At 37.0% G+C, this 19,701-nt stretch overlaps 1 protein-coding gene across 1 annotated transcript in view; it reads right to left on the bottom strand.

Annotated features, from left to right (window-relative positions):
- BRWD3 (bromodomain and WD repeat-containing protein) overlaps window positions 1-19,701 on the bottom strand; it is a 279,424-nt gene that overhangs the window by 198,452 nt on the left and 61,271 nt on the right. The window contains exons 5-7 of the mRNA XM_090380158.1: window positions 17,162-17,312; window positions 13,045-13,149; window positions 10,233-10,393 (exon numbers count right to left, since the gene is read on the bottom strand). Of these exons, the coding sequence (XP_090236284.1) occupies window positions 10,233-10,393; window positions 13,045-13,149; window positions 17,162-17,312 (417 nt within the window). The remainder of the gene's footprint in view (window positions 1-10,232; window positions 10,394-13,044; window positions 13,150-17,161; window positions 17,313-19,701) is intronic.

Below are 19,701 nucleotides of genomic sequence, written 5' to 3'. Positions count from 1 at the left end.
CAGTATCATTTGTCTTTCTGTATTACTGCTCATGGCTGCTGATTTAAATCCTTTGTTTTCCCTTAATGCTTGTTCTACTTTTCTTGTGTTAAATCTTCTTATGTCCTCTCTGAGTCACTTTTTAATGGTTTTGCATAACTCAGTATACTCAATTTTTTCCTTGTCAGTGTTTATCTTGCTCTTCATTTTTCGCCTTCAGTTCATCATAACAAGTGGAGGCAACTAGAGGGAGTAATACTCTTGATTTGATTATCAGTAGTGATTCATCACGCATTAAGAATCTGCAGATAAACCACTAGGTGGCAGTGATCACAGTGTGCTGAAGTGAGATTTACTCAAAGAGGTAACTACCATTAGGGGTAAAGGGAAGGGTTATTGCTTTCGTAAAGGCGACTACGATGGACTGAAACAGTATTTAAATTCTATACAGTGGGACCAACTGATGATGTTACCAACAGCAAATTCAAAATGGGAAGTATTCAAAGAACTTATCTTGGAAGCTACTAGGCTTTACATACCAACTAAGAAATATTGGTCAAGGTTTAGGCCTAAATGGATGTCAGATGAACTAATGAGACATATGGCAGAGAAGAAAAATGCATGGGATACATACAAATTAACACGTGACATAGAAGCCAGTGATAGATACAAGTTGATCTGTAACCAAGTTACAAAGGAGGTTAGGCAGGCGAAGGCAGATTACGAGAAATATTTGGCAAGGGATGTAAAGAAAAACAGCAAAGAGTTCTTTACTTATGTAAACTCTAGAAGGAAGGGGATGAATCAGATTGGTCCACTTGATATCGATGGGTCAACTGTTGATGATCCTGCTCAGGTAGCTAACAAACTAAATGAATATTTTGCATCGACATTCACACATGAGGAGTTATTCAGCGAGGGGAATGCCAGAGGTGTATTCAACTCTGGCAGTAAGCTAGAGAATCTTGTAATAACTGAGAGTAAAGTGGAGGAGAAATTGTTGAAGATAAACACAAGAAAGGCACCTGGGGTGGATGGGATCTATCCAGTTATATTAAAGGAGGCAGCAAAGGAAGTAAGCAAACCCTTAGCCATAATTATGAGAGCTGCCTTGGACTCAGGGGGGGTACCCATGGACTGGAGATGTGCAAATGTGACCCCAATTCACAAAGGAGGATCAAAGGCTGACACAAGTAATTATAGACCTGTGAGTTTAACTTCTGTTCCCGGAAAATTAATGGAGGCACTGGTTAAAGAAGCACTGCAGGATCATCTAGACAAGGCTTCAGTTATAGCTCGGACACAGCATGGTTTTGTTAAGGGGAAGTCTTGCCTGACCAATTTGATTGGATACTATGATGCAGTCATGAACTGGATGCAAGGAATAACTTTGATATATACTTGGATCTTAGAAAGGCTTTTGATACTGTTGTACATGGAAGACTGCTGCACAAATTGGAGCAGTGTGGCATTGGAGGCAAATTGCTGCTATGGATAAAGGGGTGGTTGAGGGGGAGAAGACAGAGAGTAGTAATCAATGGACACTGCTCATCGTGGACTAATGTTATTAGTGGAGTCCCTCAGGGTTCCATATTGGGGCCATTATTGTTTTCTGTATTTATAAATGATATTGATGATGGTATATTAAGCTTAATATCCAAGTTTGCAGACGATACGAAGGTTGGCAGGGTTGTCAAGGACACTACTGACACTATGCTGCTGCAACATGATCTGGAAAGGTTGAGCAGATGTGCTGAGAGGTGGTAAATGAAGTTTAACATTGACAAATGTAAAGTACTACATATGGGAAACAGCAACCCCAGAGCAACGTATCAACTCTGTGGTACTACACTGACAGTGGTAGAGAATGAAAGGGAGCTGGGGGTGGTTATGCAGGCAGATATGAAGTTCTCCGAGCAGTGCAGATGGGCTGCAAGAGTAGCTCATGGTGTATTGTCAATGATATATAGGAATGTTTCTAGCAGGGATAAGGAGTTGATTATTCCCTTGTATAAGGCAATGGTCAGGCCACACCTAGAGTACTGTATACAGGCCTGGAGGCCTCATTTCAAGAAGGATGTAGAGCTGCTGGAACGAGTACAGAGAAGGGCAACAAGATTAGTGAATGGAACAAAGGGGTGCTCTTACGAAGAAAGGCCTAAGTTTTGTAAATTACAGTGTCTGGAGACTAGGTACCAGCAAGGTGATCTGATAGAGGTGTATAAAGCCTTGAATGGTTTGAGCATGCTCACTGTTGATGGGACTCTTCCTCTTGCTCAGAATAACCACCTGAGAGGGCATAAATTCAAATTGAGGAAAGACAGATGTAGGATAGACGTGCAGAAATTTGGCTTTAGCCAGCGGCTGGTTGGTTGGTAGAACAGACTTCCATCCCTTGTCGTGGAAGTTGATAGCCTAAATAAGTTTAAGGCTCAGCTGGACAGGTATTTCGAACGAACAGAGGGGTGAAGTGGAAGTGGTTATATTTTATTTATTTATTTTTGGCTGATATTGCATAAGCTTGCATTCTTGCATCAAATGCCTCTACTAATGCTAATGCTAAGTGTTTCTTGACTAATTTTTTCTTCTTTGGATTTCTGTTTCCCTATAGGTTTCTTGGGCTTTATCACTTTCAGAATGTTGTAATATTCCTCGTCGATATCTTGGTCCTGAGCAGTCTGCAGAAGCTCAAACTTGTTCTTAAGTTCCAATACATACTGTGTTTTCTCCTCTTCTGTTATCTCAAAGACCTTTGTATTATTTACTCAAGTCAGTTTTTTCCTTTCCTTTCCTACATCTATATCAAGTGTACATCTTACCATTCTGTGATCACTTCCAACATTTACCTTATTCAGGACGGTAACATCATTCACAATATATCTTCTGTTAGTGAGGATGAAGTCAATTTCATTAGTTGTTAATCCATTTGGTCTCTTCCATGTCCACTTTCTGTTCACCCTTTTCTTAAAAAAAGTGTTCATTACTGATAATCCTTGAGATTCTGCAAATTCCACAAGTTTTTCGCCTCTTTCATATCTTTCACCAATTCCAAAATTTCCTACAGTTCCACTTTCTGCGCTGTTTTGTCTTTTTCCAACTTTAGCATTGAAGTCCCCCATAATAATAGTGTAGTGGGTTTTCTGCTTATCTAGAAGACTCTCAATTTTGCTGTACATTTCTTCAACCTCTTCTTCATCATGGCTCTATGTTGGTGCATAGACTGTAGCTTGTACCTCTTAGAAATCTTGAGTGTTAGTCTTGACACCCTTGGTGATGTACTTTTGAATTCCAAAATGTTGTTTTTTAAATCTTTATGGACCAGAAACCCAACTCCATCTTCACTCCTTTCACTGTTTCCATTGGCGTACAGCAGATTTTCATTTGATAAACTTATGGTACTACACTTATGGTGGTAGAAAATGAAAAAGATCTGGTAGTAATTGTGCAGTCAGATATAAAGTTTTCTGAGCAATGCAGACAGGCTGCCAGAGTAGTTCATGGGATATTGTCAATAATATACAGGAATTTTGCTAGTAGGGAAAAGGAGGTGATTATCCCCTTTGCATAATAAGGCAATGGTCAGGCCATGTGTTGAGTACTGTGTATAGGTCTGAAGGCTTCATTTTAGGAAGGATGTAGAGTTTCTTGAGCATGTACAGAGAAGGGCAACAAGATTGGTGAGGGGGTCCTCTTACCAAGAAAGGCTTAAGTTCTGCAAATTGCAGTGGCTGGAGATTACAGTTACCCAGGCCTTGAATGGGTTGAGCATGCTGAATTCTGATGGGATTCTTCCGCCCGCTCAGATTATGAACCTCAGAGGGCATAAATTCAAACTGAGGAAAGGCAGTTCTAGAATAGATGTGTGGAAATTTGCCTTTAACCAGTGGGTGGTTAATTGCTGGAACAAACTTCCATTTGTCGTGATAGAAGTTGATAGCTTAAATAAATTCAAGGAAGGACTGGATAAACTTTTAGAGGAAATGGATGTATGAAATTGTTTTTTTTTGGCTGATGCTACATAAGCTCATAAGCTTGCTTTCTTGCATCACATGCCTCCATTACCACTACTACTACTATTCAATTTTTTTTCAAAAATAACAGTATTATGATATTGATACACTTGGTAAATATATTTACTATATATAAAGTATACATTTACATACTATATATATACAGTTACCACACACACACAGTATTCACCAAATAATGACCACCCCCATCCATAATGAACTATGCCAGAGCTTGCAGTATAAAAAGACTAAAAGCTTCATACACCACAGCAGTGGTGATTTGCATCTGGTCGTGCAAATTAAAGTGATAAAGTGGCAGTTATGGGACAATAAAACTATCACAGTTTCAAAAGGGCATGATTATGTAAACTCGTGTCAGGTGATACCATATCAGAAACAGCATGTCTTAACCACAGCCCACTGTGGTTAAGGTGTACAAAGAATGGTGTTGAATGGGTCAAACCATCTCTTGCCAACAGAACTGTCAAGTATTATGCAAGGTGGATGTTCATAGTGAGCGAAGGGTGCAGTGTACTGTATGGGCTCAATGGCAGGTCATTGTGAGACAGCTGAAATTGCAATACAATATGGGGAAAGCAAGAAAAATATCCCAAATGATGATATGACGCACACTCGGATGTATGGCCACAGTAGACAACTCAAGAGACATCCTCACCTCACTGCTGATCACTGTCAACAGTGAATGCTATGTTATCAACAACACTCTCTTTGGACACTGGACATCTGGAAAAGAGTGTGCTGGTTGGATGAGTCCAAATAGCATTAGCATTAGTAGAGGCATTTGATGCAAGAAAGCAAGCTTATGCAGCATCAGCCAAAAAAAAAAAAAAAAAAAAAAAAACCACTTCCACTTCACCCCTCCGTTCGTTCAACATGCCGACAGATGCTTTCATGTGTGGTAACATGAAAGCAAAGCAACATGAGTCCACAGACCCATTGTGCATGGTGCCTACTATCCAGTCAAGTGGGGGTGGCTGCTTAATATAGGGCATGTTTTGCTGGCAAGAACTAGTACCCATGGTGTGTATGGACCAATGTTTCACTGGCACAGTCTACAGAGGGGTTGGATGAATCCACAGTGTCCAGATCTTAGGAGACCATGTGCATCCCACCACCTTGCATTTTTTTCTGGACAGAAATGGGATCTCCCAAGATGATAATGCACTGTGTCATTGGGCCTGTACTACACACAAGTAATTCAAGGAATACAGTGAAGATATCGGCCATCTTGATTGGCCTCCAAATTCATCTAACCTCAATCTAATTGAACACCTGTGGGATGTTTTGAAATAAGAAGTGAAGCACACATACATGCAACCATCATCTATTTTGACACTTTTGGAACGCCTTGCAGGCAACATGGCTGCAGATTCTTACAGACTTCTTCTGAAATCTAGTGGAGTCAATGCCTACATAAACAGCGGCTGTTATCTGTGCAAGCAGTGATCCAACATGATATTAGGTATGTGGTCACAAAAAAAAAAGGCTATAAGATGGAAACTTGCATAGAAGACCTCTTTGACAAACATGATCAAAACTCTTAGAAAGGCTGAGACTAAATGCTCAAGTCTCTACAAATATTTTCAATGAATTTGTGCAAAGAGAAGTCATGTAAGCTAAGATATCACCATTGGATCAGCAGTGATGGAATTCATACTGGTGACTGTTAATCAGATGAAAGGTTTCAGAATAGTATAAGAGATGACTGCTGCTGCTGGATTTCTCCATTACTCTGGAAAGAATTAAAGGAGGTAGAATAAGGTAATAATAATTTTGTTGTGCTTTTAAGGAACTGGCTGATGTGAGCAAAATTTCAATTTATGAACCTAAGATAACTCCAAAAATCTAAGCCATAAAAACAAGAAAAAAAGATTGCCCTACACTTGGATAAATATGGAATTAAAAACCTGGCAATAATATTTAATAATGAATCACAATGTTAAAGTTGAAATCAGAACAGCATACAGATGCTAAAAAAAAAAAAGAGCTCTATTTCAAAAAGCTTGTTCTTGGAATATACTAACATGTGCAGTACACATGCATAAACCAACTCCTTCATACTAACATGTATGATGCAAGTTTCAATAGGACACAGAATTTTACCTGCAACCTGACAACAAATCATCTTGCTTGCTTCATATTATGCAGTCTTCTCAATGTACTCTCTCCCCAACATACTTTATGCATATATACTCATCTCGCTCTCATGGGAGTGCCAGTTCCTGCAGCACAGAATTCCTTGGGATGGGTTCTCAGCCAAAGAGGAATCACATCTGCAATGTTATTTAGCTGTCAAGTTTCTGTCCTAACAAAAATTGTTTTAATGGTCCAAAGAGGTGGAAATCGAGTATCTCCCAACTCAGATTGTTAAGTATTGTGATGGGCTTATGGGCAGTATGAGGCCAAGCATTACTGAAAGAAAGGATGATCCCTTTCTTGACCTTTTCAGGATACCTTTTCCTTAATGCAACCTTTACCTTTGTTGTTAGGAGACTGGAATGATATCAGGCATTTATTGAGACAAAAAAATTTTGCCAAATTAACCCATCAGGATTCCAGAAGATTAGAACCCATGACCCTGCTGCTGGGAGTTTGTGTGGCACCATTCGCACTTACCCATTTTCTCTTGGGTGTGTAGTGATGAGCAACAAGTCTCTTTACACATCACAACCTAGCCAAGATACATATTCTTCCCCATTCTGTAATGTCAAATATACAGTGGATTCCGGTTATTTGGGCCACCGGTTAATCGGGGCAGCCGTTTATTTGGGGCAAATCTTAAAAAACAAAAACCAATCGACAAAATAGCCAGGGTTTACTTCGCTTAATTGGGACAAAATGCCGTTTAATCGGGGCAGGAGACCTCGGCACTGGAGATTACCCTACGATTGTCTCCGACCGTACCACGTAGTTCGGTCGGATTTTTGGAGGTCACAATCATAAAACAATAAAAACAATTAGCAGTCACCTGTTTATTGGGCTTTTCTGTTAGTGCAGTCTATCATAAACGGACAGTAAACTCGATCTTGTTGAATTTGCGATAATACCGGCAGCTGGAATTCTGTGGGTTATTATGGTAAAATGTGTTTACACTTCCATGGAATCTTCAATCATATAAAAAAATAATTTTCAGAATCTTCTCTTCATTCCTATTTTTAAAGCTTCCTAATTTGTTACTCCGTTCTCACTTGCGCGTGTTGTGTTACTTGCAATTTGTGTGTGCCCTGTTCTTTGTTATTGATTGCTTATCTTTTTACTGTTTTAAATTTCAGTCCCCACCAACAAATGTCAGTGAACAGAAATGTCAACTAGTTTAGTTAGTATGTACATATTACAGTACGTATTAATTATTCCGATTATCACGTATATTCTTCCGATTTTCACGTATCATTTATTTTTTTAATTGGTAAGGTAATAAAGGGTAAATTTGTGCTTAATATATCTTTACTTTTATATCCTATGGATAATATTCCTCCTATTTTCGCTAATTAGAATCGCTGTTTAATAGAATTAAAATTCAATTCACAAACGTGATCATAATGACCGGCGCTTACTGCACATCGTATAGTGAACGGTACTTTACTATTTTGAGTTCGTCGTAACGTGATTTGATTGTACAGTGAACTAATTGTAAAGGGGGGGGGATAAATTGTATTTTTAACTATTTACGTGAAACTTCGGATAATTGGGGCAGCCGCTTAATCGGGCCAAAATGCACAGTCCCGATGTGTCCCAAATAACCGGAATCGACTGTATATAGGAAAGTCCAACTCACCATACTTTGTTAGCACTTTTAGAAACAATCTCACACTCACACTTTGGAATTGAAGGTGATTAATGAATTGTTTCTACACTGCCAACACTGATATTCACTTGTATGATTTCATGCACAGAAATGCAGTGGTTGATTGTCCAGAATAAGTTTCAACTTTGTTAATATTCATGTAATTAACTGCTATTTGTAGGAATGTGGTATCAGGGAACCTCAATTTGTCTCATGGTGATTTGAATACAGTACACCTATGTTTTTGACAGTAAATCACTGATGGACCATACTTCAAGTTCTTATATAAAAACTGAGAAGTTTTGAGCCTTCGTTCATCAAAATCATCTTGCAGCATGACTAAGTAAATGTGAGTAAGTTTATGGTTAATATGAGAAAGGGAGAAATATGAAGTGAGTGTGCAAAAATGACACTGATCCACATCATGGACTACAATGAAAAATTTTGGGCAAGTTTGAATCCGGCCCCCTTGTAGCTTTGTTCTAAAAAATGATACCCATTTCCAAACAGTGAATAATAGTAATAGTAATCATGGCATGTGATGCAAGAAAGCAAGCGTTTGAGCTTATGTAGCATCAGCAAAAAAAAAAATTCACGCAACCATTCCCTCTACATGTTTGTCCAGTTGCTCCTTAAATTTATTTAACCTATCAACTTCAACGACGACAGATGGAAGTTTGTTCCAGCAATTAACCACCCGCTGGCTAAAGGCAAATTTCCGCACATCCATTCTACAGCTGTCTTTCCTCAAATAAATTTATGCCTCCTTAGGTTCGTAATTTGAACAAGTGGAAGGATCCCATCAGAATTCAGCGTGATCAACCCATTCAAGGCCTTATACACCTCAATCAGATCACCTCGCAGGTGCCTAGTCTCCAGCTGCTGCAATTTGCAAAACTTAAGCCTCTCTTGGTAAGAGGATTCCTTCATTCCCCTCACCAATCTTGTTGCCCTTCTCTGTACACACTAAAGAAAATCTACATCCTTCCTAAAATGAGGCCTCCAGACCTGTACGCAGTACTCAAGGCTTGGCCTGACCATTGCTTTATAGAGAGGGACAATCACCTCCTTTTCCCTGCTAGCAAAATTCCTGTATATCATTGACAAAACCCCATAACTTGCTCTGGCAGCCTGTCTGCATTGCTCAGAAAACTTCATATCTGACTGCACAATTACGCCTAGGTCTTTTTCATTTTCTACTACCCTCAAGTGTAGTACCACACAGTTGGTACATTCCTCTGGGGTTACTTCTACCCATATGCAGTATTTTGCATTTGTCAATGTTAAACTTCAGTTGCCACTTCTCAGCCCAACTTCGCAAATTTTCTAGATCCTGTTGCAGTAGCACACTGCCATTACTGTCATTAACCACCCTGCTAACCTTTGTATCATCTGCAAACTTCGACACTAAGCCTGATATACCTTCATCAATATCATTGATAAATATACAAAACAACAGTGGACCCAACGCCGAACCCTATGGGACTCCACTAATAACATTAGTCCACGAAGGGCAGCGCCCATTGATTACCACCCTCTGTCTTCTCCCACTCAACCATCCTTTTATCCATTGTAGCAACTTACCCTTAATACCATTCTGCTCCAATTTGCACAGTAGTCTTACATGCGCAACAGTGTCAAAAGCTTTCCTGAAATCCAAGTATATGATATCAAAATTTTTTTTGCATCCAGTTCCTTTGTAATCACATCATAATATCCAAATCAAATTTGATTGGATATTATATCTTGATATTATAATCAAGCACTTTATTCAATTCAACAGTCTATTCACTATTAAACCGACTGTGGTACTGTTTGAAACAATGCAAAAAAATCTTAGCCCAGAAATATTTGTTTCTTGAATCTTTTATTATATTATCCCAACTGTATGCTAAGTCTCTACTCCAAATGTGGAGAGTTATAGCTGATTAATATGGACAGAAAGACACTCCAGAGGAAATTTTTTTTTTTTTTTTTTTTTTTTTTGATTTGGTAGTTGTTGGCGCATCGGCTTCTGTGGCCATATTGCACCTCCCAAGGTTTTTTGCAGTACTTTGATCCAAGCCCAAGGCGGGAATCGAACCCGCGACCTTTTGGGTTGCCGGGTAGGTACTTTACCCACTCGGCTAGCCCGGTCGGCTTCAGAGGAAATGTATATAATGTCTGTGGAAGCATATTTTCGGGCAAACTCCACCTAAGACTGGCTAACTACAGCAGGAGTGAAAAGGCTTTCAAAGAATTCTTTCAGTCAGTGATGGAATTCAGCCGAATCCTTTCTGAATGGGTTTATGAATCTATTAAACCATTGTGGAGATCTATTATCATACAAATTAAATTATATAATATTTGTTTATGTATGAGTAATTAGTTTTTATATTATACATTGCCATATTATGCACAGAGATCTTTAATAAAAAAAAAAAAAATGCAATGCTTACGGTGAATATATATCTTCCTGTTCTGTCAAAGAGGACACAATACACAGAGGAGAGATGACCTAATAGACGGCGATACATCTGCTGGCGTGAGTATATCTTGCAGGAAAGAGAATGTAAGCGACTGGCAGGGCCGCTCGATTCTCTGCACATCAAAATTTGGGCTGAAATATATATGTATAATTTTATATTCTGCATTATTGAAAGTAGGTAAGAAAAGATTAAAACATTTAGAATGAAGGAAATAAATAAATAAAAATAATAATAACAATAAAATGTAACTATCAGCTAATATACAAGATATGGTTCCCTAAGAAAAGCCCATACAAAAATTCTGCACAAAAAAAACCCAACTGTCATAAATGCTAACAAGAAAAATGCCCACATTATTTTTAGTTTACAAACAAAACAAATTATTTCATATTTCAAAATGCAACAAAATGTTGAATTTATATATTTCTACTTCTATACAATGTATTTTAATATATCTTTTGATATAAAACTTTTGATTTTAATATAAACTAGAATATTTGGATGTAAATGACAAATTTTGTAACTAAATTTTTTTCCCCAATAAATGGTGAGCGCATTCTTTATTGTACCTGTTGTCCAAATTTCTCTTCAGTATGAGCCTTACAACTAGCTCCAGAACTCTCTATATAGGGATACGTTAATTTTAACAACCCTGTATATATATATATATATATATTACTACGTGACACAGAGCAAAACGGAAAGAAAAGAAAATAACAATTTGCAGATAAAATATGTTTAATGTTAAAATATGTACAGGAAGTAATATGAAGCTTTCGGACAGTATGTTGCCCTTCATCAGTTTTGACCATTAATCTAAAAATCTAGAACCTACGTGCGTGTAATGGCAGTCATGGTGAACTGCGTGTATGCAACAATTAGCTGTTAGAAGGTAAAGCTTGTGGCTGTGACGCAGGGAACATTCTTGTAGAATCTGAAATTTTAAATGTATGATACAGCCAAAACACACTGGCTGCAAAATCAAAATGTCCTTACTAGGTCAATAACTTCCATTTACAGAGACAGGTTGTAATATTTGTAAATGGTCACAGTTAACTAACCTTTCCCATATACCAATAGCAAGAGGGAACACGTTGCTTACACAGAAATCATTAAATTTATGTAAGCCATTTCACATCTTGCTATGAATGCATGTAAAATGGTGCCTCCGTAGCCAGGTGGATAGGAGCAGCAGTGTGTAGCACACGCTTCTTGATTAGACTGGGGTTCGAGCCCGTGAACACCAAATACGGAGGATGGAGAAAGGTCAGGGAATGACCTTTTATCCCTGGAGCAATATGGCCTTAGTTGCTAATGCTCCTAAAAACCAAATAACAACAACATAACATGTAAAATGTTACAGAATAGTCAAAAATTTAGTCTTGCAGAATTCACTGCTTGCATGCACTTTCAGATAGAAATAAGGTAAGGCGGCACAAATTCTGCTGTGAATTTGAACCAAATTGATGGTTGAATAGCTTTCTTGCCAAGTTCTTCAATGATGAGACCACCTTCCATTTAAATAGCAGAGTAGAGAAGTTTTTGAAACTAAGCTATCTCCTATCATAATGGGATGGGAGTTTATGTGAACATTTATGTTACTGTCAACCTCAAGCACTTTGTTGCTTGAGGTTCTTTGCCTTTTCCTTTTCTTTTTGCTCCACTCACTGATGTGTTACAACTGTTCTTTTTTTTCTTGAAACAGAAGTGACAAAAATTTTTGTTGTATAGGACAGAAGAGTATAAAATCATTACAGAAATAAACTGATAATTTTTATTATAAGTTCTTACATAAAATTCTTTTGTGTAGTTAGCAAAAACATTTGGTGGTGCCAAATGCAGATCAGTGTAGGGAGGGGGAATTAATTCTGGTAGCCACCCCTAGGTGGCACATGACACATTTTCAGCATAATATATAGGAAAAGGTTGGCTGTCCATGTTCTAGAGGTTTGTCTCTTTCTTTCTCTCATTTATACCTTTAGTCTAAAAGGTAAAGTAGCCTTCAAAATGTCAGCTTAACCAACCCCCATCCCCCTTACTTTATCATAACTGATTTACCTTCAACTTTATACTAAATCTGTAAAAATTGTTTTCCTAATAATAAATATTCTGAGGTAATAAGCAGTGGGGTATGGGTGTGCTGACAATACCACTTATCACAAAAATAAATTTAAGTATCACAAAATTTTCCTAAATACAGAAAAAGTATTTTTCAGAAGATAATTCAGAACAGAGAATATTGAACAGCTTAAAACTGAAATTTCAACAGGCATATGTTATGCTGGTTAATATATTTCACCAGGTCATAGTTTTCTCTTCTTCCTTCTACTATAAAAAAAAAAAAAAAAAAAAAAATTTGTTCTTCACAGGTGTCTAGGCCAGATGTGAATAAATATCTGAGAGCAAGTTATTACACAACTATTTAGGAATTTTAAGTCTTAATCTTAACAGTCAGTACATTTGTGACATTTTGATGCATGCATTCATCTCTTCTTTGCATTTTACTTTTTTTCTAAGCAGCCTTTCATCAAGGGAGAGGCTCATTCTATACAAAAAGATGACACTACAGAACTCCAGCAAATTTAACTTTATTAACAGTAAATCAGGACATTTTGAAATTTCTGCACTACCATAAATGTGATGAGCAGGAAATATTATCATATTTTCTGCTCATCTTTATTTCCTGCTCTCTTGTATCATTTGCTACTATTAATACTAATACTAATTTGTCATTCTATATAATCAAAATATGGTAATAAAATATTGTATTTCATGTACTTACTTATGTTTGGAGGATAATTGTAACGAACAGCTGGCGATGGATAAAAAGGTGCCCCATGATAGCGAGCAGATAAAAATGAACTTTGAATTCTTGGTCGCAAAAGGCCTAAAAATGTTTTTTAAAGGCATCATATATAGTTTATAATATAATACTAATAGTAATTATACAGATCACAGTTAAAATTTCTTCATCAGGAGAAAAGATAAAAAAAACAAAACAAAACAAAAATACCTAAAGCTTAAAGTGCAAACTCACAATTACCATAAATTTAAGAAGTATTAAAAATAAATGAATAATTCTCAGTTGCTACTCATGTGGTATCTATTAGATGCCATTTTCGATTTATTATAAAATTTAATTTTTAGCTTTTTACATTCCATATTGTTTGAAATTAATTGTGCTATATGATTTCTTTTTCACTTGTTCATCTATCATATCCCACTTTCATCAATTATACAGTTTTCATTCTGCAAACAAGAATGTTGAGATGCAATTTTCAAAAAATTCAGAAGAAGTACTGTACAATGGGCTAAATTATAGTACTGGAAGTGGGAGAGCACTGCTATTATTCAAAACCATCCATCTACCTTTCAGAGTGGGTGGGTAAATGAATAATAGGATGAATGTTGGATAAGGGATTTTGTACAGTCCAACTGATTATACACTCTCACTTGTATGAGGTCTATTTCATGCCAACTAAATAATTAATCTCTCATAATTCACAGGAAATCTAAATGAGAACAGAAAGTACTCCACCTGCATTTAGAGAAAATTTTACAGGAAAAGATACATGACAGAATTATCCCATAATTAAATTTATAAAAAAAATCTAGTAAAATAAAAAAAAAAAAGTGGAATCTATCAGATACCACATTGCTTTATATTTAATTCTTTCTCACCCAAGTCACATACAAACAAGTTTGTCCTTATTCATTTATTTTTCTGAAAAATAAAAAAAAACGTGCCAAAAAGGATATATAAATAAAGGAATTGGCTAAAAGAGCAAAAATTTACTATATAAATTACAAGTACAAGGAACGGTACAAAAGTAATGCCTCCTATTTTTTTTTCCTCAGAAAATTTAATTCCTACATCTATGCCTTTTACATCAAATAATCTTCAATCATTAATAAACACACACTGTTATTTTTCCACAAAGTCACCATCATTTTCTATGCACTTCTGCCATCTCTGGGTCAGACTGTACTCCAATCCTATAAAAGTCCTTACTCTTGCCCAGAGGGCTCCACAAACACTGTGCTTGAGCTGTCGTCATCCGCAAAATTGGTTCCATGGGTGCATCCTTCTGAAGGCCAAAGAGGTGATAGTTGGAAGGTGCAAGTTCAGGCTATGAGAGGGGTGAGGAAGAACAGTGCACCCATTTTGCTTTCAATTGCTTTCACCGTGTGTAGACTGGTGTGGTGTCATGTGTTGTCATGGAGAAGAATTTCATTAAGGTTTTTTGTCAGGTCAAACTCTACATATCGAACTGAGCTGATTGTGGTGATATGCTCCAAGAAGCCCATAAGCAAGACCCCATCTTTGTTCCAAAGCACTGTCGCCATGACTTTACAACAGAAGGCTGCCTTTTGAACTTCTTTTTGCACGGTGAATTTTGATGGTGCCACTCCAACTGTCTCTTCGTTTCAGGGTCATAATGGTGGATCCAAGTTTCATCACTTGTGACTATGCATGAAAGAAAACCTCTCCTTCATTCTCATAGCCTGGAGAAGTTCAGTACAGATGACTTTCCGGGCTTCTTTGTGCCCATGTGTCAGCATTTTCGGGACCCACTTGGCGCAAACCTTGTTGTAGCCTAGTTCCTTTATGATGCTTATCACTGAAGATTTCCCTATAACTATTGCATCGCACAATTCAGGTGTTGTGATGCGGCAGTCCTCTTTGATCAATGAGTCAATCAGGCTCTTATTGTTTGCTGTCAATGAAGTTACTGGTTGGCTGCTTTGGGGCTTGTCAACAATGTCACTTTCCCCACTCTTAAAGTGTCTTATCCAATGTCTAATCCATAATTTTGTTTTTGTTTTGTTATTTGGTTTTTAGGAGCATTAGCAACTAAGGCCATATTGCTCCGGGATATGTGGTGGTCATTCCCCGACCTTTCCGCATTCTCCGTATTTGGTGGTGATGGGCTCGAACCCCGGTCTAAGCAAGAAGCGTGTGCTACACACTGCTGCTCCTGCCCACCTGGCTACGGAGGTGGCGAATGATTTTGTGATTACTGAGTTGTTACCAATCACAAAGGAAGTTGCTATTCCTGATTTTATAAAAGTCATTAGCATTGTTCACTTTCTGAATTTTTCCTTCTGTATGTCAAAAATTTTTTTTCTTATCAGATTGCATTCTCTAGTAGTCGCATTGTCGTTGAACGTTTTTTTTCACAGATACATGAGCATTTTTCATTAGTGTTGAAGATATGTGGAGGAGAAATTGTTGAAGCTAAATGTAAAAAAAAAGGCACCTGGGGTGCATGGAACCGATACAGTTATATTAAAGGAGGCAGCAAAAGCAGCAACCATAAATGACAATGAGAGCATCCCTGGATTCAGATGAGGTCCCTATGGGCTATAGATGTATAAACGTATCCCCAGTTAACAAAGGGGAATGTGCAATTATAGACCTGCTAGCTTGACTTCTTTTCCAGGGATAATAACAGAGTCACTGGTTAAAAAAGTAATGTTGGATCATCTAGACAAGGCTGCAGTTATACTGCAGTCACACCATGGATTTGTTAAAGAGCAACCTTGTCTGATCAATATCTGATTGGATACTATGAAGCAGTAACAAAGGAACTGCATGCAAAAAAAAAATTTTCGCATCATATACTTAGATTTCAGAAAAGCTTTTAATATTGCTGTATTGTTGATATTGCTGCTTTGATATTGTTGTTGTACATAAAAGACTGCTATACAAATTGGAGCACTCTGGCATTAAGGGAAAGTTACTGCTATAGATAAAAGGGGCGATTAAATAGTAGAAGACAGGGAGTGGTTATCAATAAGCACTGCACTTCTTGGACCAAAGTTATTGGCAGAGTATTCCAGGGTTCAGGGCTGAGCTCATTGTTGTTTTTTATATTGACGAAGGCATATCAGGCTTAATATTTAAGTTTGCAGATGATATGAAGGTTGGCAGGGTAGTTAAATCATAGTATTCAGGGTAAGCTGTCATAGCATGGATCACTGGAACAAGATCTAGACAAATTAGGCAAATGGGCTGAGAAGCAGCAGTTGAAGTTTAATATTGAAAAATGTAAAGTGCTGCTTATGGAGAGCAGTAATCTCAGATTAATATATCAGTTTTGTGGTGACACAATCAGGCAGTGGAGAATGAAAAAAAAAAAAAAAAAAAAAAGCTTGGAATTGTGCAATCAAATATGAATTCTCTGAGAAGTGCAGACAGGCTGTCAGGGCAGCTCATGGGGTTTCGTCAATTATATACAGGAATTTTTCCAGAAGGGATAAGAATGTGATTATCCCATTTTATAAAGCACTGGTCAGATCGGCCACATCTCAAGTACTGCATACAGGTTTTGATGTGTAATTTTAGGAAGGATGTGGATCTGTTGGAATGGGTGCAGAGAAGAACAACAAGATTGGTGAGTGGAGCAAACGGGTGCTATTACAAGGCAAAAAGCTTGTTTTGCGAATTCCAGCATATGGAGACTAGGCACCTGCAAGGAGATCTGAATGAGGTGTTTGAAGACTTGACTGGATTGAGTATTCACACTGCTGATGGAATCCTTCTTTCTCAGACTATGCACATGAGGGGGCATAAATTCAAGTTGAGGAAGGATGGTTGATTGTTGGAACAAACCCTTATGTGGTATTGTAGAGGTGGATAGTTTGAATAAATTCAAGGAAGATTAGATAAACTGTTAGAGGGGAACAAACTGGACAGGCGAAAATTGCATATAAGTAATTGGTGTATTAGACATGCTAGTATATGAACAAAATTTATATTTTAGCTACGGCACATATTATAGGTTATTACTCAAATAATTTTAAAGGCATAATAGTTTTAATTATATATATATATGTTGTTATTATATTATCATTCCAATTTACAAAAGAAAATCATTTGGCCTATAACAATTTACCTTCTTTTGTCCTTAATAAAGACTGATGGCCTGCGCCAAGTAGTGAAACTACTCCTGTGACATTGGAAGGAATTTCTTTGTCTAAGAGTGGACTTATTCTTGAACATATTTTTAGCAGGTAGTCAGCAGATACATGAGGAAGACTTTGTTCCTTAATAAATAACATTTTTAAAGAATATTTTAACATAAATGCAATTTACTTTTCAATATTTCAGAACAGACATGGGCAACACAATTTGCCTATTTTTGATAAAATAATTCTATTTGTGGACATTTGTGTGAAAAGACATCACGTGCTGACTTAATCTATTAACATCATCTACTATAATTTTTGAACCAACAGCTCGCTCTTTCAACTTATTTTACAAATTTTCCTCTGTTAATGAGCTTTGCCACTTATTTTTAGTGATTTCGATTTGAGAATAAAAACACTCAAAACATGTTATCGAAACAACATTTTTGTAGAAATATTTCTGAAGTTTAGAAATTGACTCTTCAATTTACTTCTTGTGAAGTTCCATTTTATCATTGACCTTTTCAAAAATTAATTTTAATTCATTAATTTTTACAATTTACAATGTAAAGCTGAATTTGCAAAGCTGTTAGTTTTTAGGCCTTCAAATATCTTTAAGTGAGCCATAGGCTGCCCAGTCTTTTACAGTATAAAAAACTGAAAAGTTCAAAAAGTGAAAAAGAAAAAAATATATATATATAAATCATGCATAGTGAAAATACATTAAAATGTGATATAACATTATTTTTTTATGCAAATATCCTTTTTTTTGTAAATAATTACCAAGGCTTTTATTTTATTCAGTCAAAGATTACATGAAATTACATAACACTGCACTGCACTGAAATAGAAAGAAATTACTTGTGTAGTATTATGTCAGTAGATTGTAACTGCTGTGTATTTATTCCCTTTGCTTGAACACTTTTAAAATACATTTACATCCACCTAAAATTGTATATAAAAAACTGAATGCTACAACTTCATAATAGCATGTAGTAAAAAAAAAAAAAAAACAAACAAAAAAAAAGAAGAGATTAATTTTTCAACTATTCATTAAACTGTTATTTAGGCATCTCTGATAATTATATAGGGGCTTAGAGGGGAACAGTTATCCTGTGTGTTATCAGACACTCAGCCTAAAACACTGATGGATCCAATATCTCTCTATTACAGAAGATTTAGGAGAAGTCCGGTTGGCCTGCCTCCCTAAAATCCACTCATGCACACCTTCTCGATGGTAAGCCCTGTTACGTCACTTAGGTGGCAACGAACGTGTAGAGTGGTTCTCTTCAAGACGCCTGGTCAGCGTGAAGAGGAAAAGACCAAACCCTCCAGCAATGAGAGCACAACAATACAAATGGCCCTCAGTCCCCAGCAGCTTTCACTCTCCCTCTTACGGCAGCGAGAGGATCAGAGTGGTAGCAGAGGGTGCTAAGAATCTCTGGGTACAACCAGGCTGCCATGCACGGAAATTGAACTTGGCCTGTTATAACGTACGATCACTCATCGGTGAAGACAGGATATTAGAGCTGGAAAAGGAATTAGAAAATGTGAATTGGAATATCATCGGTTTGGCTGAAACAAGAAGAAGAAATGAATCACTTATAAGTTTATCAAGTGGAAATCTGCTGTACACCAATGGAAACAGTGAAAGGAGTGAAGGTGGAGTTGGGTTTCTGGTCCATAAAGATTTTAAAAACAACATTTTGGAATTCAAAAGTACATCACCAAGGGTGTCAAGACTAATACTCAAGATTTCGAAGAGATACAAGCTAAAGATTATAATGATTTATGCACCAACATCGAGCCATGATGATGAAGAGGTTGGAGAAATGTACACTGAAATTGAGAGTCTTCTAGATGAACAGAAAACCCACTACACTATTATTATGGGGGACTTCAATGCTAAGGTTGGAAAAAGGCAAAACAGCACAGAAAGAGGAACTATAGGAAATTTTGGAATTGGTGAAAGAAATAAAAGAGGTGAAAGACTTGTGGAATTTGCAGAATCTCAAGGAATGTCAGTAATGAACACTTTTTTCTAGAAAAGGGTGAACAGAAAGTGGACATGGAAGAGTCCAAATGGATTAACAACTAATGAAATCGACTTCGTCCTCACTAACAGAAGATATATTGTGAATGATGTTATCGTCCTGAATAAGGTAAATGTTGGAAGTGATCACAGAATGGTAAGATGTACACTTGATATAGATGTAGGAAAGGAAAGGAAAAAAACTGACTCGAGTAAATAATACAAAGGTCTTTGAAATAACAGAGGAGGAGAAAAAGCAGTATGTACTGGAACTTAAGAACAAGTTTGAGCTTCTGCAGACTGCTCAGGACCAAGATATCGACGAGGAATATTAAAACTTTCTGAAAGTGATAAAGCCCAAGAAACCTATAGGGAAACAGAAATCCAAAGAAGAAAAAATTAGTCAAGAAACACTTGTCATGATGAACCAAAGACGACAAATGAAGAGCAAGAAAAACACTGACAGGGAGAAAATTGAGTATACTGAGTTATGCA

This window comes from Mastigoproctus giganteus, chromosome 8 (assembly GCF_048544385.1).
Source record: "Mastigoproctus giganteus isolate SK-2022 chromosome 8, ASM4854438v1, whole genome shotgun sequence".
NCBI lineage: Eukaryota > Metazoa > Arthropoda > Arachnida > Uropygi > Thelyphonidae > Mastigoproctus > Mastigoproctus giganteus.
The sequence above is the reverse complement of the archived record's forward strand: the minus strand, read 5'-3'. Positions and strand labels throughout refer to the sequence as shown.